General features: G+C 41.9%; 1 protein-coding gene across 1 annotated transcript; it reads left to right on the plus strand.

Moving 5' to 3' along the window:
* On the plus strand, positions 1–27,807 carry NPHS2 (NPHS2 stomatin family member, podocin). The gene is made up of 8 exons (XM_063298473.1): positions 1–283; positions 10,353–10,456; positions 12,604–12,676; positions 15,381–15,463; positions 17,256–17,459; positions 21,004–21,059; positions 25,592–25,670; positions 27,298–27,807. Exons 1-8 carry the CDS (start codon positions 1–3, stop codon positions 27,565–27,567), a joined length of 1,152 nt encoding a protein of 383 aa, XP_063154543.1. The 3' UTR covers positions 27,568–27,807.
* Positions 27,808–27,987: the final 180 nt, after the last annotated feature.

Genomic DNA, 27,987 nt, shown 5'->3' on the forward strand with positions numbered 1-27,987 from the left:
ATGAGTGCTGAAAAAAGGTCTCGGAGCTCTTCTAGGGAGAACCATGGGAGAAGCAGAGAGCAGTCAGCTCCAGGGAACAAAAAGAATAAGACGGCACACAGGCAGAAAACCAGCAAAGAGAGGCAGCAATCCAATCAGAGGAAATTAAAAAAGGATACCAAAAGCACCCTTCAAGCAGGCAACCAAATCCATACTTCCACGGTGGTTGATGTTGATGATGTGGTGTCATTTGATGAAGAAATGGAGGTGATGGCCTTGCTTGAAAGCGAGAAGCAGGAGGAAGGTAAGGGAAGAAATGGGGTGCCACACCAGTAAATCATCCTCTGGAAAGGCCACCAAAACATACTGAAGAGAACCTATTTTGAAAGATCTTAGATCTACAATCCATACTACTTTGTATGAGGAAAGAGCAAGAAGAGAGGTTTCTGGGTTGTTCAAATCCAGGAAGCACTAGAAGACAGCAAAGAATTAGAGTGTTCTCTATCTCTTTACTGTTTTCTGGACTTTTGTTGCATTGGTCTAGTAGACCTAGCCTATGTGTCGTATTTAGTTAAAGGCAACAGGGTGATACTCATACACTGAATTTAGCTGTCTTCTCCCTTGCAGATAGTCACCAACTCTGGGTAGTGGCAAAATGCAAAAGCACTACATTCTATATCATGACAACTAAACAAGGGAGGAGATCTTGCTAGTAAACACCCTCACTTCATAGTTGTTTGGATTTCAAGGGACCATAACCAAAATAAATCAACAAACATCATTGCAAGGTTATTAAGATGAGCATAGTCAAAGTAAACAATTTACTGGGAAATTCCAAAAGCTACCCAGCAATGTTAATAATTAGTCTCCCAGTGGCAAATGTCAGTACAGTATAAGGCATAAGCAGAGATTCTGAATAGTAGTTTATTATCTTCCAGTGAATATGAAATATAGTGTGTTTGTGTGTGTTTAAAATAGGGCAAGTCTGAAGGATTCAGACTTTGAATTTGACTCAAATTCCAATGATAGTCATATCTGGAGGGATCTGTGATACACCTCCTCTTCCATTGAGAAGCTCTGGTGCAAAGCTTCAAGTTGATGGGTCCCAGCTATTTAGTTTTTCTTATATAATCTTGTTCTTGGACACTAGAGGAAATTAGACAGCAGTGAGGCCCAGCTATTAGACATTCACTAGAGATCCAGAATAAGTCTAATAATTTGGTTATTGGTGATTTCTGACTTTGGTTGTGTTTCTGCAGATGTTTTATTATCAAGGTAGGTAACATCATCAGCATATGGAAGAGTGGGGTTTGCTGGTTGTTTACCTACCTACCTACCTACCTACCTACCTACTTTTTTGCTGCCAGGCTGGGTTGGGTTTTAAATGATATGTAAATAGGGTTTATCTGTATGTTAATGGTTGATTTGATAGAATGCCAAGCTTCCAGGAATTCCCTGTTGTGATTCCAAATCATTTAATGATTTGGCTTGAACTAAAATGTCAACAGGCTCCCAGCTGAAATTGTGGCTGAATTTTTCTGTGCCTAATGAAGAGCGTAGGTTAGGTATATTGGGTCCTGACTACCTGCCATTGGTTTCTGTTTTTCCAAAATGAATTTAGCTTAGCAGGGCATAAAGAAAAGCTTATCTACATCAAGATTCCCCACTGCAGAATCTACAAGCATCACCCTAAAAAACTTCATACAAAGCTACATTGTACCAAACTAACTCACTGGTCCTTCTAACTCAGCTTTGCTTATGATTGGAACAGCTTAACAGATCTTTCTCAGCATTGCTGGGGATGGCAAGGATTAAATGGGATTTCCAGTACTGTATGTGCAACATGGTCTCTACTATCGGCCTACAGCCTTTCCTTAGATAAGGCAGTTATTGTCATGAGTATTGATGGTGAGCAGGAGGGGGCCTCTATCCAGGAGGGAAAATGCATGCGTAGTACTGAGGAGTTAAGCAGCCATTCAAAGAGACACAGATCAGACCCGCCTTAACCTTTGGGGTTTATCTGTCTGGGTTTTTCCCACGCTTCTTCAGTTTGTTAGGATTTTCTGTCTAATGTAGCGGTAATAAAGCACTAGAGACCTGTTCCTTGTCTCAGCGTGGTTCCTGGCTGTTAGGACATCAATCCTAACAAACTCACTACTCCCACTGAAAGAGGGAGGAACAAAAAAAAAAGGAAGAGACATTTGGAAAAATGTCTTCGGAAAACCAGGAAATTCGGCAAGCCATCCAACAACTGGCAGCAGCATTGCAACAACATCAACAACAAGTAGATCTCCAGATCAACACATTACAAGCAGCCATGCTACAGCAGTTACCACAACCAGCTCCAATTAACCCACAACCGGTGCCAGCAGCAGCAGCAGCAGCAGCTCCTCCAGTAGTCTTGAGATCCCAGGGCAGTCTACCAGAGAAGTTTGGAGGAGAAGCAGGACAGTTGAGAACCTTTCTCACACAGTGCACAATGTTTTTCGACAGCAGACCAGCAGAGTTTCCCACAGACAGAACCAGAGTCACCTTCATTTTAAGTCTGCTAAAGGGCCCAGCAGCCAAATGGGCTATTCCCATGGTGGAGAACAATGACCCGATTCTCAACGACTACCAGAATTTTCTGGCAGGGTTCCGAGCACACTTTGACGACCTGATCAGAGAGGTCACTGCCAGCCAGGAAATTCGGAAGCTCAAGCAAGGCAACAAGAGAGTGGGAATCTACATTGCTGATTTCAAGCTGTTAGCAGGAGATCTGGACTGGAATGAGAGTGCCTTGAAAGACCAATTCAAACAGGGGCTGGATGAAGAAATTAAAAATGAATTAGTGCGCCAGGGAACACCAGCTACCCTAGAAGGTTTATATCAACTGTCTGTGGCCGTAGACGCCAGGCTAGAAGAGCTCAGACAGATGCAGCTGGGGAGAAACAGGGGCCTCAGAGTGCTTCCAGGATTTCCAGCTCTCTCTGCAGCATCTCTTTACTCAGGACCAGAGGAGCCGATGCAGATCGGGGTGAGCAGGAGGCTTATTTCCAAGGCTGAGAGACAGAGAAGGAGAGAGAGAGCCCTCTGTTTCTACTGCGGAGTCCAGGGGCACATGGTGAGAGCTTGCCCAGCGAGAAGCCAAGCAAATTCCGTAAGAGCCCCAGGGCAAGCAGCAGAACCAAGAGCCACCTCCACCTCGACTTCCAACCAGGGAAACTCCATCGGTCTCCCTCCACAGAGCTCAGCAGGGAGACCATCAATCAATTAAGAAGGGCTCATTCCAAGGATTCCAGGCAATCCTTTTACTACTTACCAGTCATAATGCACGTAAACCCAGAGCACCGGGTCAAGCTAGAGGCCCTCGTGGATTCTGGAGCTTCCACCAATTTTATTGATGTACAGACCATACAAGACCTCAACATCCCGATCATAGAATTGCCATGTCCCATAGAAGTTGAGACCATTGATGTCCCATAGAAGTTGAGACCTCAAGGCAGGGCCGATTAGAAGTTTCACAGAACCTTTGCAACTGACAACGGGAGACCACACTGAGTGGATCCAACTTTATGTTACTGCATCACTTAATGTGCCTATAGTCCTGGGCACACCTTGGCTGAAGATCCACAATCCATTGTTGAACTGGACTATGGGAGCAATCTCCTTCCCAGCTAAGGAATGCCAGCACCACAAGATTCAAGCAGCTCTCCTCTCTCCAGCAACCAATGCAGCCACGGAAGCAGGGGGGGTTCAGTTGCCAGCCAAGTATGCAGATTTCGCAGACGTTTTCAGCAAACAAGAGACCACAGCACTACCCCCTCATAGGGACTGTGATTGCACCATTGAGTTGATACCAGGAGCCAAGATTCCAGCAAGGAAACAATATCCCATGTCCCCCAAGGAACTAGCCACCTTAAAGGATTACTTGGATTCTAATCTCCAAAAGGGTTTCATCTGACCATCTACTTCCCCAGCGTCTGCTCCTACCTTCTTCGTACCAAAGAAGCCTGACCCGTTGGCACCAGCAAACCAGGAGGCACCCATGAGAATGGTACACGATTTCAGTTCCCTCAATAAACTCACGGTCAAAGAAAATTACCCACTCCCCCTAATATCTGATCTGCTGGATCGCTTACAGAAAGCACGCATTTTTACTAGGTTGGACCTCAGGAATGCGTACAATCTGATCCAGATGAAAGAGGGGCATGAATATCTGACTGCCTTCGATACCAGGTTTGGTAAATTTGAGTACCTTGTTTTGCCCTTTGGCTTGTCTAATGCAGGAGCCATATTTTCCTGATTTATGAATCAAATTTCCTCTGATTTACTAGATAAGTATCTGGTCATTTATCTAGATGACATATTAATATTCTCTGAGGATGCTACAACTCATGTAACCCATGTACGTAAGGTCTTACAAAGACTGAGAGAGAACAAGCTGTTCACCAAGCTAGAGAAGTGTGCCTTTGATTTAACTGAATTACATTTCCTGGGCTATAAAATATCAACAGAAGGCATATCCATGGATCCTTCTAAGGTCCAGGCAATTCTCTCTTGGCAACCCCCCCCCCCAAAACGTGAAAGAGGTACAAAGATTTCTAGGGTTTTGCAATTTTTACAGGAGATTCATAAATAAATTTAGTGACAGGGCTAAACCCCTCACACAGCTTTTGAAGAAAGGATCAAAATTCATTTGGGGGGAGAGACAGCAAGCAGCCTTCCAAGAATTTAAGCAACTCTTTGCATCCCAGCCGCTTTTAAAGCACCCTGATCCCACGAAGCAATTCATAATGCATTCAGATGCTTCAGATATTGCCATTGGTGAGGTTTTATTGCAATATACAAACAAAACCGAGAATACTTTGCTCCCTTGTGCATTTTTCTCCCGCATGATCTCACCAGCAGAGAGAAACTATGATGTTTTTAACAAGGAGTTGCTAGCAATTAAATGTGGAGGCAGGAATCCTCTGGCATAGCGGGCGATTATATATTCCCCCCTCATTGAGGGAAGAAGTACTGAGACTTTGCCATGACCATCAAACGGCAGGCCACGGAGGTGTTTTCAAAACTATCCATAGAGCTCTGAGAGACTACTGGTGACCTAGGATGACTGCAGACATAAAGGGCTACGTGGCTTCTTGTCATACCTGTAGATGAGCCAAGCCTCTCCCAGGGAAGCCCACAGGACTCTTGCAACCCCTACTCACCCCCAGTAGGCCTTGGGATACAATCTCCATTGATTTCATCACTGATTTACCCCCAGTCCAGGGGCTGACTTCCATACTAGTGGTGGTGGACCTTTTCACTAAAATGGTGCATTTTATTCCTTGCAAGGGCCTCCTATCTGCGCAAGCCACAGCGCAGTTGTTTATGGACCATGTTTTTTGGTATAGAGGCATGATAAATCACTTGGTGAGTGACAGAGGCCCTCAGTTCACTTCCAGGTTCTGGGGGGCCTTTTTCCAGTCATTAGGGTCCAGATCCACCTATCATCATTGCATCATCCAGCTAGTAACAGGCAAGCTGAGAAAATTAACCAATGGTTACAGCAGTATCTCAGGTGTTACACCACTTGTCAGCAAGACAATCGGCCAGCCCTACTCCCCATGGCAGAATTTACTTATAACAACTCTGTGCAATCCTCTACCAAGATGTCTCCTTTCCAAGCACTCTACGGGGTTAACCCTTGGGTGTTGCCCACCTCCTCCCAGCAGGGAACTGTTCCAGCCGTGGCTGATTTTCTTAAAGAGCAACAAGCCGCACAGGAGTTGTTAAAGGAGCAGCTGAACAGGGCAAAGAGTGCTTACAAGAGAGCTGCAGATGCTCACAGACAAGAGGGGCCAGTGATTGCGGTAGGAGACAAAGTGTGGCTCTCTACCAAGTTTTTGACCTCTACCAGGCCCTCCAAGAAGTTGGACTCTAAGTTTGTGGGCCCTTTCACTGTGGTACGGCAGATAAATCCAGTGGCTTATCGCTTAAAGCTGCCAGCATCCATGAAAATCCATCCAGTCTTTCACAGAGCCTTGCTAGCCAAAGACCCTCCCCCAAGTACCTTACGATCGCAAATGCCCCCCCCCTCCAGTAATTGTGGATGGGGAGGAGGAATACGAAGTCGAGGAAATTCTGGACTCTAGGAGGAGGGGAAGGGGCATCCAATATTTAATACACTGGAAAGGGTACCCTGAGGAAGAGCACACATGGGAGAATGCCAGAGATGTGCATGCACCAACGCTGGTTCATCGATTCCATCAGCTTTTCCCTCACAAACCCAAGCCTCGCACTCTACCAGAGATTCCTCACTTGACTGAGCAAGCAGAGGAATCCCAAGCAGAGGAGTTCGTAAGTTGGCAACCTCCACCCCCGCCTGAGGCTCGGAGGCCAGAGACAGAGGAGGAGGGAGAGCTGCAGCCCTCCACCTCAGGCTTGCATTTTATAAGGGGGAGGGGGGAAGAATCTTCTAATTATCTAGCTATTTTCCAGCAGCAGCCACCTGGGCCAGAAGCATTATCAGACCTGGAGAGCAGCACTAATTCGTCCTTGGAGGAGTTTTCCTTTGAAGAATTTCCATCGTTGCCCAGTTCCCATGGGAGCTTGGAGGGGGAGATGGACTCTTATGAGACCTCTGGAAGGGAGTGGGCTGAAATGGACTGTGAATCTGGAGGGAAGGGTGATGTCATGAGTACTGATGGTGAGCAGGAGGGAGCCTCTATCCAGGGGGGGAAACGCATACGTAGTACTGAGGAGTTGATCAGCCATTCAAAGAGACACAGATCAGGCCCGCCTTAACCTTTGGGGTTTATCTGTCTGGGTTTTTCCCACGCTTCTTCAGTTTGTTAGGATTTTCTGTCTAACGTAGCAGTAATAAAGCACTAGAGACCTATTCCTTGTCTCAGCGTGGTTCCTGGCTGTTAGGACAGTTATGCTCTGACTGTTTTGCCCAATGATATGAAATATGGATATTTATTTAGAGCAAGGACAAGCAATCCCCAGATATTTTGGTTTACAACTCCCACAGTACATGCTTTGGGCCATAATAGGTAGAATTGTTGGCAGTTGAACTCTAAAATAGAGGGCCTCAAATGGTATATTCCTAACTTTGAGCTTATGATGCAGGGTTCATTTATAACTGATTAGGCTTCACCTCTGAGAAGAATACTTAGGGAAAAAACCCTTGTGAATTTTCTTTGGCTCCTTGCCACAAAATCATGCTGGTTGTAGAGGGTAGCGGTGTGGCTCTGGGTCTGCCTGCCTGCAAGTTTTATTTGTCTCATCCTTCGTATGTTCTGCATTCCCTTTGCTGAACTCTGATGTCCAGCAAGATAAACGTTCAGGCAAGTCTCTCGTTGAATGTAAGCAAGAACAGAAGAGGAGTTTTAAAAGAGTGGTATCTGCCCCTGAAGCCCCAAATCCAGGGGTATTTCACACTATTATGCCCCTGCTCAGGACTACTACTGCATGGAGTTGCCTGTTCTCAGAAGAATTTTAGTTTTTTTATAAACAGCTATATGGGAAATCCCAGGATAAAGGGCTGGACAAAGCAGAAACACTATTTTCTGCTAGAATTAAGATATATTTCCACTCCATTTTTATCAGGCTCTACTTGATATCAGTTGAGCACCACCTTTGTCCCCCCTTAGTTTTTATTAGGCTTCACTCCTTGATCTCCTCAGGGTCTAAGCTTCAGAAGACCCAATAGTCCTTGAGGGCTGATATTTGTTACAGAATTCCCTCCAACCACAGAAGTTATATAACGTAAAAGCAGGGCCTGTGCCTCATAGCCATTCATCTTATAAAACATGCTTTTCTTGTATAGTTATTATTTCTGGCAAGAGTAGAAATATCCACAGCACAGAAATAGCCATACAGTATATCCCATATCTTCTCTCTGATATACAGTACTTACAGCATGAAAGATGAACTTAAGGAAGAACAGAAGAGTCAGAGTGTTTGAGCAACCCAATAAATAAATAAACCAGCATTCCAGGGCACAAACACAGGGTATCCAACTCCTAACGTTATCCCAATGTTCGCTTATGCTGCTTGTGATAGAAAAAGGGATTAGTTTAATCCACCGGCTTTGCTGCCTTTCCACTTTGGCACTTCACCAAAGTGAAAAATATCCATCAGTCATACACTGCAGCAAGAATAGGGCAGCTCTGACTTCAAGATCCTGTCTGTCCTTTCTAGGCTCCTTTGTGTGCCCCTTCTCCACATTCTGTCATAACACAAATTATTTTTTTAGAGGAATGACAAATGGAACTGAATCTACAGAGTTAAAGAAAAAAGACAAAGAAAACATTAAAAAGTGCAAGAGTAACAGAAAAATTAAGGAAAAGGTGACTTCCGACCTTCTCCAACACAGATATAAGTACTTAGTAAACTATTTTGATCTCTTACTCTTAATTAAACCTTAACATTATTTCTATAAAAATAAACCCATTAATCACCAAAACCCAAAATCAATATTTCATTTTTTTAAGTTAAAAGCAAATAGTCCAAAAGCGGTTTCCAAGTGGAAACAAATCCCATCATGTTGTGGTCTTTTATAAGTATTAGCTTTTCTGTATTTTGTATTTTAACTTTTTCTAAAACTTTAATAAAGTTCTTATTAAAAGAAGAAAAATGGAACTGAATCACTAGGAGCACTTTTATTTAAGATTTCTCTCCCCTTTCCATCATTTCACAGTTGTATTGTTTTAGCCAACCAGGAAAGACTGTAGAGTTAAACTAGAACAGTCTAGCAATTTTATGCAAGTTGGTTGGGCCACTGACACAATGATGGTCCCCTCTCCATCCTATTTTCAACATTTAAAGAGTACAGTAACGTAAAGTCTCTTTCAAATCACACTGAAATCCTTGTGATTAAATGGACATGTCCATTATGTTTTCTTGGCACGCACACACACACACAAGATTGTGTATTTTCACAAATGCTACTTTGCCATTTTCTTGACATTCCATGCACCAAGCTGTGTTCAGCTAGAAGCACAAATAAGAATGCTGTGCTCTTGTACAAATCCAACATACCTAGTGACACAAAGGTCACCCCTGCTCCAAAATATAGTTTGTATTTTAAAAATAATAAAGTCCTTACAAGTAAAACTCAAACCCTGCTGACCACAAGGACATTCCAAGTAGTTTTGTTGGCAACAGTATGTGTAATGATATGTGGGAATGACCCTGGGAGACAGGAGGAAGAGCCACAGAGTAGACAACAGTCAGACAAGTGACAGCTGAGTCTCCAGAAGGAATGGGGGCATGGCAAACATCTCAGAAGGGACCCTCCTTAGTTTCTTGGACTGAAAAGGTAAGGGGGGAAGATGTATGTTAAGACTTGCAAGATTCTGTTAATGTAACCTTACAATAAAGGTAGAGCTAGTACTTCTGGGTGTGCTTCTTGTCTGGACTACTTTGCAAGGCTGACAATACATGGCAAATAGTTTCCTTGACATTCCATGTGCCACCGAGTTCACCTTTTTAGGGAGAGAATAGCAGAATGGTGTTTGAAGAGATTCCTCAGGGATCAGATAGGAGAAGTAACCCCACCTCTGCTTAAAAGACCCAGAGCACCTCTTTGATCACACAATTGATCACCTGACTTTGTCTCCTAGGTGGTGAAGCATAATTGAGTTTACATACCTTGAGGCTGACATTGGATGGTGTCAGAATAAGGAGGGAAATACTAGCAGCTAATAAGAGCACAGTCTCTTTTATGGGTTGGAGTCAAGATGAGTACAGCAACGTGGGAAAGAGAAGGAATGGGCAAAGTGCTGTGGTTGCCAAAGAATGATTCCATCCTGGTTAAGTACAAGCAGGGATTCAAAGAGAGTGTGTTTAAGCTGCAGGTATTCTGACTACCATCAGATCCACCCTGAAATGATCTGTTCTTATTTGTATATCGTGTTTGTGTATGCTGCTTGTATGTATGTGTTACAAAGGGAAATTATTATGATATCTTAACAGTCATAAATGTCCTTCAGTTCAGCAGCAGCATCTCCAATCTGGTGCCCTCCAGACATGATAGGATTAAATTTGCAGCCAATTTAACTAGTTGATATTCCTAATCAATGTCAGCTGAAAGCCAGGTGGCTAAGAAAGACCTGAAATATATGCAGTTGGCAGAGAAAAGTTCCCAGTAAAGCAAATGCATGCTGGAACTGTACTCTGAATTAAAATATAGAAGAGTCCCTATTTTCATCTGGAGATTAAATCTGAGTGTTACCAGTTCTATTTTTCATCTTCATATAGTCTCACATATTTCCAGAATAATTTGGGTCAGCAATTCCATATTCCATATTGTTTTGGAAAAAAAGTCTGATTTTTCCAATAACACAAGGAGGTTTAAAGAGACCAGGAAAATCCTATATCCTGTATCTGTTTTTCTGCAGGCTTAAAGTCTCCAGGCCTAGGCATCTGCGAGTGGCTTCTGGTCGTCCTCTCAGTCCTTCTCATTGTAATCACATTTCCCATTTCCATCTGGTTCTGCGTGAAGGTAAGACTATTTCTAGGGACTGAGAGTCGATACATGTGAGAGGCAGCAGTCAGTCAGTAAAGTTCATGCATCTGAATTCTGTGGGGTATGACAGCAAGCCCTGACATCCCACTCACACAGAAAGAAATCATGAGTTGGACTGTATATGTGTTAACATGTCTGCCCAAGCTGGTCCTATTTGATAAGGATATTTCTTTCATGTATAAACATATTTTCAGTACATATTAAACACATTTCATGTACAGATGGAAGAGGCAGATTTTAATTCCCACATTTTCTGATTCAGTAAACCAAACACCAAGTCTTCACAATCCAAGCATTCTCCATGATTGTCAAATAGTGAGTCTTTTTTTCTTTTTTCACTAGATTCCTGAGATCTACAATGTGAAGCCAAAAGTTAATACACATATTTAGAATTAAAGAAAACCAAAGAGTATTTCTGAGTATACGCTCTCCATCTTCCACCTAAGAGTCCATTCCTTAAGTTTTATTCATCAAAAGAGCTAGATAAATTAAGGGCTTACCCATGGAATGAACATGACCTGATAATTGCTTTTTTTTTTTGGCCATATCCTAATCAGGTTAACTTTGTCTCATCCCCAGCCCACAGCTAAGGCAGCTTAAAATCATACTTAGGTGTTCTCTCTTAGATGGAGCATGAGGCAGACAGAACAGCACACAGCTTAGCAGTAGGTGAGATGGAGGCCTAATCCACTCTTTTGCCTCACAGTTGGTGATCAAAGTCTGACTCAGACATTTCACCTCAGTCAATGCTGATTTTTATCTTTACCTGGGAATAATTACTCTTGCTTAATGGCAAAAATATTAATAATTCCATTTTACTTACAGTACATTTAAAAGGTAAAGGTAAAGGTTTCCCTTGACGTAAAGTCCAGTCGTGTCCGACTCTAGGGGGCGGTGCTCATCTCCGTTTCAAAGCCTTGGAGCCGGCGTTGTCATAGACACTTCCGGGTCATGTGGCCAGCATGACTCACGGAACGCCGTTACCTTCCCGCCGAAGCGGTACCAATTAATCTACTCACATTTGCATGTTTTCGAACTGCTTGGTGTGCAGAAGCTGGGACGAGCAACGGGAGCTCACCCCGCCGCGCGGTTTCGAACCGCCGACCTTCCGATTGGCAGCTCAGCGGTTTAACCCGCAGCGCCACCGCGTCCCTTACACAGTACATTTACCTTCCTAAAATATTTGATAGAATTACTCCTCACTTGTACTCATTTACTTTTCTACATTTTTTATGAGAATATCTTATTCCATTGTCTTACATAACTGTGATCTTTTCAAAAACTGAGAGAGGTCTACAACCAAAATAAAACTACCCAAGTTTAGTCATCCCCTTCTGTGTGGTCTTTCTCTAAATCAGTGTTTCTCAACCTGGGCAACTTGAAGATGGGGTTAGGGTTGCTGGCTGGGGCATGCTGGCTGATTAGGCACGCTGGCTGGGGAATTCTGGGAGTTGAAGTCCACCCATCTTCAAGCTGCCCAGATGGAGAAACACTGCTCTGAATGATAAAAGAAACTGACCATCTGTTATTTCATATCACCAAAGTAATGAGAATATGCTGCAGCATCCACAGAAAACCACAATGGTGCCAAAATGTCAATTCATACAATTTCATCACATGATTGCCACCATTATGTACCTGCGTCATGACATCTGATACAAGTATGTAAGTCATGGCACTTGTGTGAGGAAGTCATACTTGCCTTCATTTACTCCCATTTCCCCTTCCTCTGCCCTGCCCCTGCAGATGCCCATGAGGACAGGACCCCTGTAGTTTTAATAGGTAATATGGAAGAAAGAATTTTGGTTATTAGAGTTAAAACCAGCTGTGATTCCCAGATTTTCCTCTTCTGTTCTATTTTGAAATATAGAAAAATCCTTCTCCTTGCATACGACCAGCCAATTTAAGACCATCTATGGCTACTGAGAAGAAGGGTCATTAAGCCTCATAAGTTGTTAAAACAGAAAAAGATGCAAGGCTGATTCCTCTCATCCTTTACATTTGTACCAACTGGCATTGAACAGTTTATTAAAAGCTTTCTGAAGCTAAACTGTTTGCACTATCTGCTTCCACCCTTTTCTTCCTCCCAAATTCTGTTACTCATTTCCATTTTTCTATGACAGATTGTACAGGAGTATGAGAGAGCTATTTTATTCCGATTTGGTCGTATTCTTCATGGAAGGCCAAGAGGGCCTGGTAAGTGTACAGGGACTGTTAGACTCTTGCAGAGCCAAAAGTTAAATATAGCACTGCTTGCTATGACATCTGTATAAACTGAACTGTTGGCGTCATTGATGAAGTAAAAGGAGGTGCTAGTATCAAAATTGTTGAGAAATAATGGAATAACTAGGGTGTTGCACTAAAAATATACTGTATGGTGAACATCATGTGAAGAAATCATCCTGCTAATCATCAGGATGATGCTGAATTATCTAAATCATGGGGCAGTAAATAAAAAGTTATAATATTGGCAGCTTCACTTGTGATAGACATTAAAACTAGCTTCACTGCCATGGGGGTGATCCCTTTTTTTTCCTTTACCATTTGAATTGAGAGGGCAGATGATCTGGGGTAGTGTATAGGGGTGTGTGTGCAACAAGCACTGTGTTTCCCAATGGATATTTGTTACACATCTCTTTTTCAAATATTAAAAAAGATACAAATATCTCTTTTGTAGGTTGCAGGTTTTTAAAAAAGGATTGGAGGTATAGGGCCCCATCTTTTCCTGTAACGTGTGAAGCAGCTAGGTGGCAGAAAAACCGTGTCTCTTTGCTGCCATCTAGTAGTCATCTGGATTTTTGCAGACCCAGATCTGGTAGACATCAGATATATTTAAATAAGTTCTTATTGTTTCCATTAATGTTTTTGCCATCTGTTCCATAAACTCTTTTCCCATCCCTTTTTTTTAACATTCCTTATTGTTGTCTTAGATTGTTTTGCCAGAGTTTTTGTTCTCCCTATGAGGAAGAACTTTTCATTTCCTGAAGAAAACCTTGCATCTTTCTGGACATTATCAGAAAGCCTTGCTGGCCTTTTCTTGGAATTACATTGCAGAGTACATTCCTGTAAAGTTTTGATTATTGCGATTTTAAATAACTTCTCTGGACTTTTCAGTCTCTTTTTTACCAGTCCCCTCATTTTTTAAAAGTTCTCCTTTTTGTAGTTAAATATGACAGTGTTGCACTCTGTGGTAAGTATCCTACAGGTAGTTCTTGTTTACCAATGGTAATTGGGACCGGGAATTCTGTCGCTAAGCAATGCGGTCGTAAAGTGCAATGTCATGTGGCTGCACCAACTTACAACAGCAGTTCTGGAAGTCCCAGTTGCTGTTGTTAGCCAAATCCCACACAGTTGCTGCATCCTGCAGTCACATGATCTCCATTTGCAACCTCCTGTCAGTTTCCCTGTTGATTTTGCTTGTCGGAAGGTGGTAATGAAGATCGTGAGTGGCGATCATGTGACTGCGGGATGCTGCAATGTTGTAATTGTGAGCTGGTTGCCAAGTGCCCGAATTGCAATCATGTGACCGTGGGGACGCTGCAACAGCTGCAACTACGAGGACCCGTTGTAAGTCCCCCTTGTTCAGTGCTGTCTTAACTTTGAACAGTTGCTGAACAAATGGATGTTAAACAAGGACTACCTGTATTTGCATATATGCTAAATGCAACAGCATTATGGTCATTGTCTCATTTTGGCTTAAGAACACTTACATCTCACACCAAATCTGCCAGTTTACATGGGACTGCATGTGGAACAGGTAGCATTTATGAGAACTCTTCCTAGGCATACCCATCAGCTAAAAATGCAAGAAACAAAATGAGAGGGTGCCTCAAGGACTTTAGCATGGAATAAAAGAAGTCTGGAAATTGACAATAACATGTTAAAATGTTAAGGCAAAATATATAAGTGATGGCCATTACTCCATTCCACCACTGTTTCTGTTCACAGATTTTAAAGCATTTCATAAACCCTTAGATCTTATTTGACAAAGACTATGAACTGGACAAAAGGATTGTAGTCATTCGTGCAACCAAACAATGGTGGCATTCCATGACATGGTAAGGCAGGTTACTGGAAAATCTAACAGTTATATACATGCAAATACCCCTGGTTAAGTGAATCATGATTTATTTATTTAACCCAGTTTTCTGAGTTTGCATGGCAAACTGAATCATAATTTGACAAGTACTGGATTCCCACAACAAATTTGGTTAAAATATGGTTGATAATTTCTGTAGTATGAACACAGACAGCATAACATGGGAACCTGAACCCCAGGTAAAATTGTGATAAAAGTAACCCCTGAACCACATTTTTATATCTGGTTTGTTGTAAGATTTCTTATAAGATGGTTACTCTGAGATTAATTCTCCTTTCTGATCACCAGGCCTGGAGACAGAAGGTTAGAGCAGCCTTATAATGGGAGTATTCTAGCTGCAATAACTCTTTGTCCCTTTTGTTTTTTCCATAAATGCACAAATATTTTGTGAACATTTGGGGAAAAATGAGGACAAAATGGAGATGACTCCAAACCCGATCAGGCTGCTATTACTTTCATTAAAAGGGAAGGAGTGCCTGGTCACTACAAAGGAGACTGTGGTTGCAGCCAAAATGGCTACTATTCCACAAATATGAGTTGGCCTCAATATGCCAAGTCATCTGATGTTGGATCAGATCAGCCCATACACACATGCACACAAGTACGTGCATAAACCACTATCTAGAATGCTTCTGATGGTCAACTATCAATTTTCTGAAAGGTCCACCACCAATCAGTGATCACCAGCTCAACTGAATAAGTTTTCTGTATGTAAAGTCCCAATATGGTAACTTGAGCATCAAAAAGTATGATCTTAATTCCTGGCATGTAACTTCCATGCTGTTCTGTTTCTCCTAAAAGGCTTGTTTTTCCTCCTTCCCTGTCTGGATACTTACCACAAAACAGACATTCGTCTCAAAACTTTAGAGATTCCTTTCTATGAGGTAAGTGAGTTCAGTTACAGCTTACTCATTGTCTCCTAGGTCATTTGCTGGAGAAAAACACATGGATAATCAAGAAATCAGAGGCAGTTGCCAAGCAGATAATGCTTTAGAAAGAAGTTACATAGATTCTCCATTTAGAAGGAATTTCATGCTTTATAACAAGTTACATAGATTCTCTAACTGATTGCACTTATTGATGACCTTTGGCAGAGCCGGGATTGGGGTACTGTGTCCATCTTTGTGCTCTTTGATTTCTCAGCAGCTTTCAGTACCATCTATGATGGTATCCTTCTGGACAGACTGTGCGGATTGAGAATAGGTGGCACTATATTGTGGTGGTTCTCCTTCCTCAGTGGTCAGTTCCAGTCAGTGTTGATGGAGGAGGGAGAGGTTGTGTCCACAACCCCTTGCTTGTGGAGTATCTCAGGGTTCAGTGCTCTCACCCCTCCTGTTTAACATCTACATGAAATTGCTGGGTGAAGTCATCCATTAGTTTGGGGTCTGGTATCATCAATATGCAGATGATACTCAATTGTACATCTTGACCCCTGGCCACCCAATGTCAATATCCTCACCCAGTGTCTGGATATTGTTCAGGTCTGGATGGGGAGGAACAGACTCAGGTTCAATCCTGAGAAGACCAAATGGTTGTTTGGGTCCCCTGAATCTGGCATTTTATCACCTTTGGTCTTAGATGGGTGGGCACTTCCCCATTTGAGGCCAGTGCACAACTTGGGAACCCTCCTGGACTCACAAGTACTGCTCCAAGAGCAGGTGGCAGCTGTGGCCAGGAGGGCCTTTGCACAGGTCCATCTTGTGTCCAGTTGCACCCATTCCTAGAATGGGAAGCTACTTATGCCTTGGTCACCTCATGATGGAATATTGCAATTGGGCTGCCCTTGAAGACCACCTGAAAGCTACAGCTAGTCCAAAATGCAGCAGTGTGGACAGTGATGGGCACACTCAATATGCCCAAGTGCACTAATGATCCACAACCTGCATTGGTTGCCAGTCTCCTTCTGGGTGCAATTGAAGCTGCTGATTGTCACCTATAGAGACTTTCATGGCATAGGGCCAGGTTATTTGAGGGACCATTTGTCTCTATGGTGTCTACCTGATCAGTGAGATTGGGCAGAGTGAGGGTTCTCCAGGTCCCTTCTATTAAACGATGTCACGTAGTGGGTCCCTGGAAGCATGGCTCATCTATTGTGGTGCCTGCCCTCTGGCACAGCATCCCACTGGAGATTCACATGGCTCCTACCCTACAGGAGTTCCATAAGTCTTTGAAAATGTATCTTGTGCTCCCTGGCCTGGAGCTAGGTTGTTTGTTGAGCCCCTGGTGAGTTTTTGTAAGGTAATGTGTGTTTTGTTCAGGTATACATGTTCTTTTCTTCTTTGATTGTTTTCCTTTCTTTTAATTACATAAGATACCCAAGTAATGTGGAAGCAGGGCAGCCTTCTGATTCAAATCAAATCAATCAATCCATTGTTGGCAATCAAAAGTCTGCAGCTGTAATCTCACTTTAAGATGAACTAATGGCAAAGGTTTAAGAAACTATGTGTCATTGCCTCAACCCTCCTCCACACAAAAACACATGACATGCAGATGATATTGATCTACCTTGTGAGATTCCTGTAATCTTACCAGCCCAGGTATTACAGCATTAAGATTGCCCAATGTTTTAGATCCTGGATTTCCTCTTTCTTTCTAGTGACAGACAGAATCATTAGCACACCTGTTCCTCATCTAATTACATTGGAAATAATTCATAATGCCTTCTATTCTTTGTAGGTGATCACCAATGACTTGGCTGTTTTAGAAATAAATACTGTCTGCTACTACCGAATGGAGAATGTCACTCTCCTGATGACCACCCTTGCTAATCTTTCTAAGGCAGTTCAGCTGCTAGTACAGACGACCACAAAGCGCTTGCTGGCACATCGAACTTTCACCGACATCCTGATGGAGAGAAAGAGTATCAGCCAGGAGATAAAGGTGAGCAACATGAAGATTTTGTGATAGCTCCAGATGATGGGCAAATCCATCACAAATATTTATATTACAATCAATGAAATGGCATTAGTAATATATTGCTGCCTTGTTACTGGACACTTTCTCTTTCTTGAAAGAGATTTCACAAGATGCAGATTCATAAGAATTGCTTTGCTAAGTCTGGCAAGATATATATTCAATCCAACCTTTGTTTTCAATAACTGCCAACCTAGACACCACAACAGGGCAAGATGTGAATAATTGTGAGCTTTTAATTTGAATAAATCCCTAAAGAGTCATTTATTGCAATCCCACTTCATAACAAAAAAGAATGTTGTTAAAGAAATTGTAACTTCTTTTTTTTAATTATATTGGATTATACCTTTTTTTGGTTTTAATCACTCTAAGCCAACCAGATGACAGTAGCAAGATGAGCAGCCATGTAAGTTGTTTAAATAAATACATACATAAATAAACAAAAAGTTTTCAGTAGAAAGCAGAAAATTATGCCTTGTGTCCCCTGAACAAGAGAGGGAACTGGAAATGGGGGCTAAGCCTTGCATCAGTTTCTTCCTTCCAGCTGCTAATTTCCCTCCAATCTATGTTTCTATATGGGCAACCTAGAAGGCAGAATTCTCCATGCAGTTGAAGGATTAAACTTTAATATCACATTAAGCCACATTATGAGAGCCAGTTTGGTGTAGTGGTTAAGGCATCAGGCTAGAAACCGGAAGACCATGAGTTCTAGTCCCGCCTGAGGCATGAAGCCAGCTGGGTGACCTTGGACCAGTCACTCTCTCTCAGCCCTAAGAAAGGAGCCAATGGCAAACTACTTCTGAAAACCTTGCCAACAAAACTGCTGGGACTTGTCAAGGTAGTCTCTGAGAATTGGACATGACTGAATGGATTAAAAAAAAAAGCCATAATATACAGTAGCTAGTTTTTTTTTAACTTGGTACAAGCAACATTTGGAGGTTCAGAGGGACCCAGGAGACTCCCTAATGCTATGACGTTACCAGAACTAGTAGCCCAAACTTTTTGGCTGGGTGAGAATGGGAGTCAGAGTGGGAAGCCTCTAGCCTCCTAATTCCCACCTTAACCCTCCCTTCTGAAAATGCACCACTGAATTACACACATTTTCTACTAAGTTTGGAGAAGCAATGGGGCAGGTTCACATAGCCACAGGACACAATTTATCCACCCTGACTTAAGGCAATGGTTTAACATTATTTGAGAATCAGGCCACTATAATTTTTTTAAAAGAAAAGACTAGATTAATGTTATATTGTGAACACTGGCAATGAAATTGCATCTTCTTACATTCCTTCAAAGAGAGAAAACTATCTACGTTCTGGAGCCAGCAACCTAAATTTGCACAGAATGCATGATGCCTCAGCTCTTGAAACATATACAGTAGATTAAAAATGTCAGTACCATCTACTGAAAATGGCTTTGTCCTCTAAGGCCATCTGCACTTTTCATTGGTTTGCATTATCTGAGCAACATTACAATATACAGTACACCTGCTTGCTTGAACACTGGTCCCCATTTTAAGCTTCTCAAGAGCTTCTTCCCATAGTCACAAGAATATAAATTGCCAAAGGCAACCCACATTAACTGATGAGCTAGTAAATTCTCTTTACAACCCCAAATTGCTACCACTTCCCGTTGGGTGAAGAGTGGATACAAGAAGATGCTTTGACCTTGGTGGTCAGAATCACAGATTGTTTCACTCAAACTTAGCCTCAACTAACACTTTATCTAGACCAATTTGTCCTAAAATAGTTTGAACACAAATTAGTCTTATTAACTATATATTATGGATTCCTGAAACCATAATGAATTTACAGAAAAAAGGTGATTATCATAATGGTTATTTAGTTGAAGAGGAAGAACAGGAACCAACAAGCCTCTGAAATTCTGCTTCTTCCTAGATATAAGGGATTTGGGAACTGGCTATGGATTTAACTTGATTAAATGTAAGGCTGCTCAAAGACCCACACTGCTTTGAATTACCCAAAATGTATGAACTACCTATTCATCCTGTGAAGAGACCAAAGAGTCTTCATCTAAATACTCCACAAAAGCATTCACAGCAAGGATTTGCTGCATTGACTGAGATAATGGTCTTCGTTGGGAATAGTGTGGCTGCATATATTTATAGTCTGTGTTCATGCAACACATCAAGCCTTAAGCATCGTTTACAAACCATAAACCATGATTTCAAACAACCATGATCTACCAAAAACCAAGCAAACCACATTAGCATGTTATGTGAATCAGGCAATCAATTAAGGAAGTGTGGTTTGTTTCTTCTGTCTTAGCATGTGTGAACATAGCTATCAGAGTTTGTTAACCATGGTTTATAGTTCTGCATGTTGTATGAATGCAGCCACAATAGGCCATTTTGAGCCAGTTTAAACAGATGCAACAGCCCCAACCACATTAATTAGAATCAAGAGTATTACAAGACTTGATTTTACTCTCTAAGCCAGTGATGATGAACATATGGCACACGTGTCAAAGGTGGCACTCCATGATATTTTAGGTGACATGCCAGCATTCACAAACCGCAGCAACAACTCTTTTCCCTGTTTGAGTTACCAAAGAAACTGAATGAACAAAAGGCACTGCAACTCCCCCCCCATCTCCCCCCCATCTCTGCCCTTTTGGCCACCCTGTACCCTGCCTTGCGGAGTGGCAAGCAGCCCAAGAACCGCATGGCTCTGGGGCTGCTTGCCACATCCCAGGAAGCTTCAGCCACCCCAGCCCAGTCCCAGCTGCAGCCACCCTTGCCCCTCCGAAACCCCTGCTACCCTGCCCTCCACTGCCCCAGCTCACCTGGCCATCTTCTTGTTCCCTCTAGCGCAAAGCTGATTCCTGCAGAATTTGCAAGCCGGCTCTCCAAGAACCAGCTTCGGGCAAGGGGGCAATACTACTACTACTACTACTACTACTGCTACTACTACTACTACTACTACTACTACTAATAATAATAATAATAATAATAATAATAATAATAATAATAGTTATTGTCAGTTCCTGGAGAAACCACTTGCAATTTGTGCAAAACTTCAGAAAATTTGGTGTGGGGAACTGGGAGAGAAAGCCGCTGGGGAGTGAATGAATGGTGGGGCACGAGTGAATGCTGCCACTTTTTGTAATTATTTGACATTTCTTTATATAATAGCACCACACATGATTGGATTGTATTTTTTAAAAATGAATATGTAAACAATTGTTTCTCTTTCATTTGGTGGGGGATGACACGCCAGCAGGGTCAAGTTAGGTGTGTTCCAAATTTTTGACATGCCAAGCTCAAAACGTTCACCATCACTGCTCTAAGCAGTTGTCCTTGAAAAAAATCAATCCCCATAAACTCATGATACCTTTACTTGAAGTTTGCATGAAATAAGGACCCCCAGAAAAAATAGTCTCTACTTGAAGAGTTTTTGTTAGAGGGTTAGGATATTTTATATGTTTATTTAAAGACTTTTGGCAGCCATATGAATTACACACACACACACTTTTTTTGTCTGTTTTGCAGGTGGCTGTAGATGCCATCACCTGTCAATGGGGGATCAAAGTGGAACTAACAGAAATGTAGGTATGAAATCTGTATTCTGTAAAACCAAAAAAGCGTCAGAATATCAGGGGAGGAAAAGAATGAAATCTTTTAGCTATTAGTTGTAATTTGCAGCTTCCCACTCAAGTATTACAGATTGTTTCTTTACTGGCCTATAATTAGCAATTATGATTATGCTAGTCCATAAAGAAGTCCAAGCTCCATTGTTAGAATGATTTATTAGGGCCAACTAAAATGGCATAATCTTTTGTTTGAGCTTTTGCACTTTCCAGAATCTTCATTAGGCAAGAGGTTAATAAAACCCACAGTCTGAGCTTCACCCATGATAGAGACAGACAGGAATGTTATAATCCTTACTGGTAACACTTCCACTGGCATTCAGTCTGCTGCCTCCATATTTAGCCGGGCTTTGAACTGCAGACCTCATACCTGAAACACCTACCCTCGGCTGTAGATTTTCTTGCTTTTTCCCCATCCTGTGTTTGTATTACAGTATTTTTGGTAACATTGTCTCTGATAAAGAGTCCTGGAGAACTCCAAAACCTGCACACTCTATTGTGCTATTTTCTTGGTCCTTGCTACATTATGAGTCTAGGCATAAACTAATTCTAGACGAGTCTCCACTGTATGGTGTCTATGAGTAAAACGATCAGCAGTATAAGAAATGATGCTTGTTACAAGTGTTTAAAATATCAAGTATTCCTGCAATGTCAAAGAATTATATACTGTATATGGTCAGAGGCTATAACAGGCCAGTTCTGCAAGTGTTTAAGGCTGTCTTTGATTAAACTGTTAAAAAGCACTGCAATTTTGTTGTAATCTTCTTTAGATCTCTTCATGCAGTCTTAAGAGCAGTGACAGGTTGGCTCACATTTCTATCCAGAATGGAAAGTGTATGGCTAGAGCAACTTTTAGTGGAGATAAGACACCCAGAATACTAGGACTGTCTCTTGACCAAGATATGCCCAAATAAATAAATAAATAAAATCACTTCATCTTCCCTTCCCTTTGTCTATGCAAACTGGAAGCCTCTTTCAGCCTTTCCAAATATCTCTGGAGGATGGCTGAAGAAACTGGAGTTCTTTTTTTTTTTCATAGTGAAATGAGGAAAGAGAATTGGTGTGCCTTAGGTGACAGCTGCCTGAACTGAAGCAGATAAATCAATGAAAAAATAGCAGTAGTTTCCTTCCAAGTATTTCCCTGGGTCAGAATGACGTGTGAGACTAAGCAGCTAAAAGGGCCAATGCAGTCCTGAGTTGCATTAACAGAGGCATTGCAATCAGATCATGGGAATTAATAGTTCCCTTGTACCCTCTGCTGATTAGACCACACTTGAAAGAAGAACTGTGTCCAAATAACATGTAAATCTCTCTTTAGAACACTGGCAAACTAAACTATCGGAGTATGCCTCAATGTCAAAAATAACTTCCTGTCTGAAAAATATGTCTGATACAGCATTTAATTTAACTTGGAAACCATTCATGGATTATGGACTCATACCACATCCAACGTTTGGGTTTCTCTGAAGGCTTTAATAATATAAGCTTATGCCTGACTTGTTAAATAAGAACTATTTTGATAAGAAAGAAACTCTTGTTAAGTGTTTATTCCGACAGATTATTATATAAAGAATGGACGTCTCTCCCCCCAATAAGGTTATGAACTAAGAATTTTGAGGTGTGATGTGATGCAAATGGATAAAGCAACATACTAACCCATATTTATTTAATACAATTCTGCACCACAAACCTTTGGATAAGGGTTTGTACATAAGTGCTTTGACTTTCACTGTTCATATTTTACTAGCAGCAGGTATCTGCCTTAGGAATTACTTTCACTGCAGGTGGGCTACTCTCTCTGAGCCTCACACATTATTTTGATCACTCATTCCAAATGCACTGAGCAGCAAGGTGTCTTCCCTTGTCACTGGGAAAATATCACCAATCTGTTTTCCAAAGAATGGCAGATGATCTTTCCACATTTTATACTATTCCTACTTTCAGAGCCAAGAATGTTGAAATTACTGGGGGTCCCCACCCCCAGGGGTTACATGTTACTGTGACTGACAGTGTAAAGGCTAGGGGTGTGGACTTTAGGTGAAACCTGAATCCAGTGCAAAGTGCAGCAATTCAAGACAGTATTTTTACCCATCCAAGGTAAAGAGGACTGTTCTAATCTACTCTGCCCTTATTCAAAAACATCCAAAAAACTCTGGCCTTGATTTGTTGCTGTGGAGTTGCCTTGCATATAAATAGTGATGCCATGGCAGCCACACAAAAAGGGGGGTTTAAAAAATAGCACTTGTGTAAAATGCAAGGAGAGGGCAAAAGGGAGAGAGTATTGAATTCAATGCCTGGCAAGTCTGTTCTGAACTCAGAACGAGAGTAAGGCCAGCCTTGGTCCCCCTTTCTCAGCCTTTCCAAAGGTTAGTGAGATCATAGGACAGAGCTTCCAAAGACTGATCAGAGAGGTTTTGGAGAGGGAGGGTGTGACTCAGTCAAATTGCACTTGCAGTAGACAATTGAGCTTTGGGGATGCGGCAGAAGGCGATTGTTGTTGTTGTTGTTTATTGGTTTAGTCGCTTCTGACTCTTCGTGACTTCATGGACCAGCCCACGCCAGAGCTTCCTGTCGGTCGTCAACACCCCCAGCGCCCCCAGGAACGAGTCCGTCACCTCTAGAATATCATCCATCCACCTTGCTCTTGGTCGGCCCCTCTTCCTCTTGCCTTCCACTCTCCCTAGCATCAACATCTTCTCCAGGCTGTCCTGTCTTCTCATTATGTGGCCAAAGTATTTCAGTTCTGCCTTGAATATCATTCCCTCAAGTGAGCAGTCTGGCTTTATTTCCTGGAGGATGGACTGGTTTGATCGTCTTGCAGTCCAAGGCACTCTCAGAATTTTCCTCCAACACCACAGTTCCAAAGCATCGATCTTCCTTCTCTCAGCCTTCCTTATGGTCCAGCTCTCACAGCCATAGGTTACTACGGGGAACACCATTGCTTTAACTATGCGGACCTTTGCTGTCAGTGTGATGTCTCTGCTCTTAACTATTTTATCGAGATTTGTCATTGCTCTTCTCCCAAGGATTAATCCGTAAAATCTTCTGATTTCCTGACTGCAGTCAGCATCTGCAGTAATCTTCGCACCTAGAAATACAAAGTCTTTCACTGCCTCTACATTTTCTCCCTCTATTTGCCAGTTATCAATCAAGCTGGTTGCCATAATCTTGGTTTTTTTGAGGTTTAGTTGCAAGCCAGCTTTTGCACTTTCTTCTTTCACCTTCATCATAAGGCTCCTCAGTTCCTCTTCGCTTTCAGCCATCAAAGTGGTATCATCTGCATATCTGAGATGGTTAATGTTTCTTCCAGCGATTTTAACTCCAGCCTTGGATTCATCAAGCCCAGCATGTCACATGATGTGTTCTGCGTACAAGTTGAATAGGTAGGGTGAGAGTATACAGCCCTGCCATACTCCTTTCCCAATCTTAAACCACTCCGTTGTTCCGTGGTCTGTTCTTACTGTTGCTACTTGGTTGTTATACAGATTCTTCAGGAGGCAGACAAGATGACTTGGTATCCCCATACCACTAAGAACTTGCCACAATTTGTTATGGTCCACACAGTCAAAGGCTTTAGAATAGTCAATAAAACAGAAATAGATGTTTTTCTGAAACTCCCTGGCTTTTTCCATTATCCAGCAGATATTGGAAATTTGGTCCCTAGTTCCTCTGCCTTTTCTAAACCCAGAAGACGATTGGAGTATGGTATGTCTGTGAGGGTCCCAGAAAATTCAGAGGATTGTGGTCCAACTTGGGATATACCAAGTTTGCTGTTGCTAAAGAAGGTGGCTAGGAGAATGTCAAGATAGGGCTTGGGGAAGAATATCAGCTCTCCCTAGTTGCCCATGCCAGTCTCTTTCATCTCACTGGAGGGGAACATAGTCTTGCATAGCCATGTAGGGAAGGCAGCTTCTGCAGTCTTGGGCTTGAACCTCTCTGTACAGAGTTCATCAAGAGAGATTCTGGACTGTTGGCAGTCAGGACAAAAGAAATAAAAAGGCAGCCTAACCGCAACACCAGTTTCTCGATTAATTAATAGAAATACACCCTTGAAGAAAATTGGTATCTGTAAATAATATAGGAATGGTCTCTTGTGAGAATGGATCTCACCCTTAAACTTGACAGAGGTCAAGACAAATTACCCATGAATCAACCCAGGGTGGGGCAGACTATTTCTGGAACCTCCAATCTGATCCTTGAAGCAGGCAGTTTTGGCTAAGAAATCAATAGGCATATCTAGAGATAATGGTAGTGACATTCCAAATGGGCTGGCACCCAGGACAAATATTCAAATATCATATCAGCCCAAGATTTGTTCCTGAAGTAAATAGCTGAATTAAGTTGGTGTAAGCAGATCAGATAGTTTATTACAGTCCATGATGAGGGGGAAAAAAGTACCAAAATATATATAATCCCATATGTCAATTGTCTTCTATTGTTTCCAGGTCTGGATAGTAGCCTATCTTTCATGATTCCTATTTTTATTTCAGTAAAGATATTCGGCTGCCAGCTGAGCTCCAGGTGTCACTATCTGCACAAGCAGAAGCCCAGCGGCATGCCAAAGTGAGGGTAAGTCATCAGCCTGCTGATGTACATTTTTATTACGGGAGATCACAGGAGAAAGAGTGTTTTTCCTGCAGTGTTTTTCCTGCAGGGCAGAGGAAAAGATGGCCAAGAGGAGGTTGAACCAACTAATTCTGGTTTTATCTCCATACTTTTCCTTTGTGATGGTAAGGCCTCTCTGTCACCTTTTCTACCCACCGTTTTTTTCGACTGAAGTCCTCAGATCGATTAAAAAATAGAAAAATGTTAAGGAAATACGTTTCTGTTATATACAGCTACATGTCCCATCCCTCTTCCACACTCAACTATAGAGAATCCTATTTCTAAGATCTGAGACAGAAATTACTGGATGGAATTATTTACAGTACTTATAACTGCCCCAATCCCAAAGAATTCTGGGCAGCATACAACATCCAATAAAAATTAAAAAACCAAGACAACCCATGATAATAAACAGCAAAATCAAAACAGTATCAGAAACACCACAGAAACCCAAAAAAGTCCCAAATAAAAGACAAGAGCAATTAGTAGATTGTTCTGCTGGTCTTTTTCTTGATTCTAGTTAGAGAGAAGCATCAAAGCCAAAGCAGTCCAAGAAGAAAAACCTTAGTCAGATCCACTCTGTGGGGAGTGGATACAGGGCATGGGCTGCAGTAAGCTCATTACTTTGAGAAGGAAATTAAAACAAACATTTTAAAACAAACGAAACAAACTTTAAATGCTTAAAATATATTTATGAACATTATTTCTCTGTATTTATGTGTGTGAGGCTTTATGAAACCCAACAAAAACAAAGAGAACACTAGACAGAATTTCGCTATCACTGCTGTTGACCCAGTTCTAAGGCTCTCCTCCAAAACAGAAATGTTTACCCAGCAGCTACTATAGCTTTAATTTGGAATCCTGCCATTGAGGAGGCTGACACCCTGTACCAGTGTTTCTCAACCTTGGCAACTTGAAGATGTGTAGACTTCAACTCCCAGAATGGCTGGCTGGGGAATTCAGGGAGTTGAAGTCCACACATCTTCAAGTTGCCAAGGTTGAGAAACTCTGCCCTATACCATAATATTGATTGACTGTAAATAAGGAGAAAGGCAGAATGAAGAGGAAACTGTGTTAGTGACTTCCCATAGACTAGTCTCCATGACCCATTGCTTACTTTCCAATTTCAGATTATTATGAATCTTAGAGCTGTTCTTAACTTGTAAGACAGCACATTCATAAGATACACCCTGCTTCATCTCCCTACTCTTTTGGGTGAATTTAGTTACCAGGTTTCCTGAAAAAGAGAGTGCTTGCACAAAGTACTGCTATTTTGCTATGAAAGAAAAAAAATCTGCAGTGAAATGAATAATCTCCTACAACCACAGAAACAGAAGTTAACTAGTAAATTGCTGAAGAGGAAGAACTAAAAGAGTCTGTGCTATGTACAGGAACTGTATTTAGGATATTTTTAATGAACATGGGGAAAAAATGGGACTACTTAAACATCAAAGATGATTCTTGGGCTAGGTAATATAGCATCACACAATATACTGCATAGAATATACTTTTTCTTTCTGATTTGGGTTAAGGAAGGGTATAGTAATAGAAACAACTGAATAAATATTCTCAAATGGCCTTTGTGTTGTAGGTGATTGCTGCTGAAGGTGAAAAAGCTGCTTCTGAATCTCTGAAGATAGCAGCTGAAATACTGTCCCATACACCAGCTGCTATCCAGCTCCGTTATCTTCACACTCTGCAGAACTTGTCCTCTGAAATACCTCCCACCATTGTTCTGCCTTTACCCTTTGACCCCCTGAGCCTTTCAGTTGCAGTAAATCAAAAATCTACTGGTTACAACCTTTCAGGTTGTGACAATAATGCAGAAACTTCAAAGAGCAAGGATTCCCCCATGCTATAGAAATTCATGTAAAATTCAAAGGAATATGGTTTCAAGCTGTAGCTGATACAGTTTGCCCCATAACTGGCAACTAAATCTCCTGCTTAAAATTCAAATAGTAATAGCAGTCAAAAAGTTACCAAACTCAGATTTACCACCCGAGATACAAATGATAGGGTATTGCAGCCAATCCTGACTTAAGAATTTACTTCTGAAAATCATGTATTCGAATATATATAAAAAATTCCCTTCTCACCCCTATAGGTGGTATGTGTCTTCCTCATCCTCAGGTCCTCTACCAGAGGCCTGAGAGGTTGAGGGTTCTGTGCAGTATCTCAGCTGTTCCTAGCACTGCACTCTTCTGGACAGAGAGCTCTGATGTTGTTCCTGGAAACTGTTGGAGCCACTGTCCCAGCCTGGGAGTCATAGCTCCAAGCGCCC

Source organism: Candoia aspera, chromosome 3, assembly GCF_035149785.1.
Source record: "Candoia aspera isolate rCanAsp1 chromosome 3, rCanAsp1.hap2, whole genome shotgun sequence".
Lineage (NCBI taxonomy): Eukaryota > Metazoa > Chordata > Lepidosauria > Squamata > Boidae > Candoia > Candoia aspera.

Excerpts from the sequence above, each read along its gene's own strand:
- NPHS2 (XM_063298473.1), top strand. The coding sequence starts at position 1 with ATGAGTGCTGAAAAAAGGTCTCGGAGCTCTTCTAGGGAGAACCATGGG. Across the intron at positions 17,460-21,003 it reads GTATCAGCCAGGAGATAAAG|GTGGCTGTAGATGCCATCAC; the intron begins GTGAGCAACATG and ends TCTGTTTTGCAG. Across the intron at positions 25,671-27,297 it reads AGCGGCATGCCAAAGTGAGG|GTGATTGCTGCTGAAGGTGA; the intron begins GTAAGTCATCAG and ends TTTGTGTTGTAG.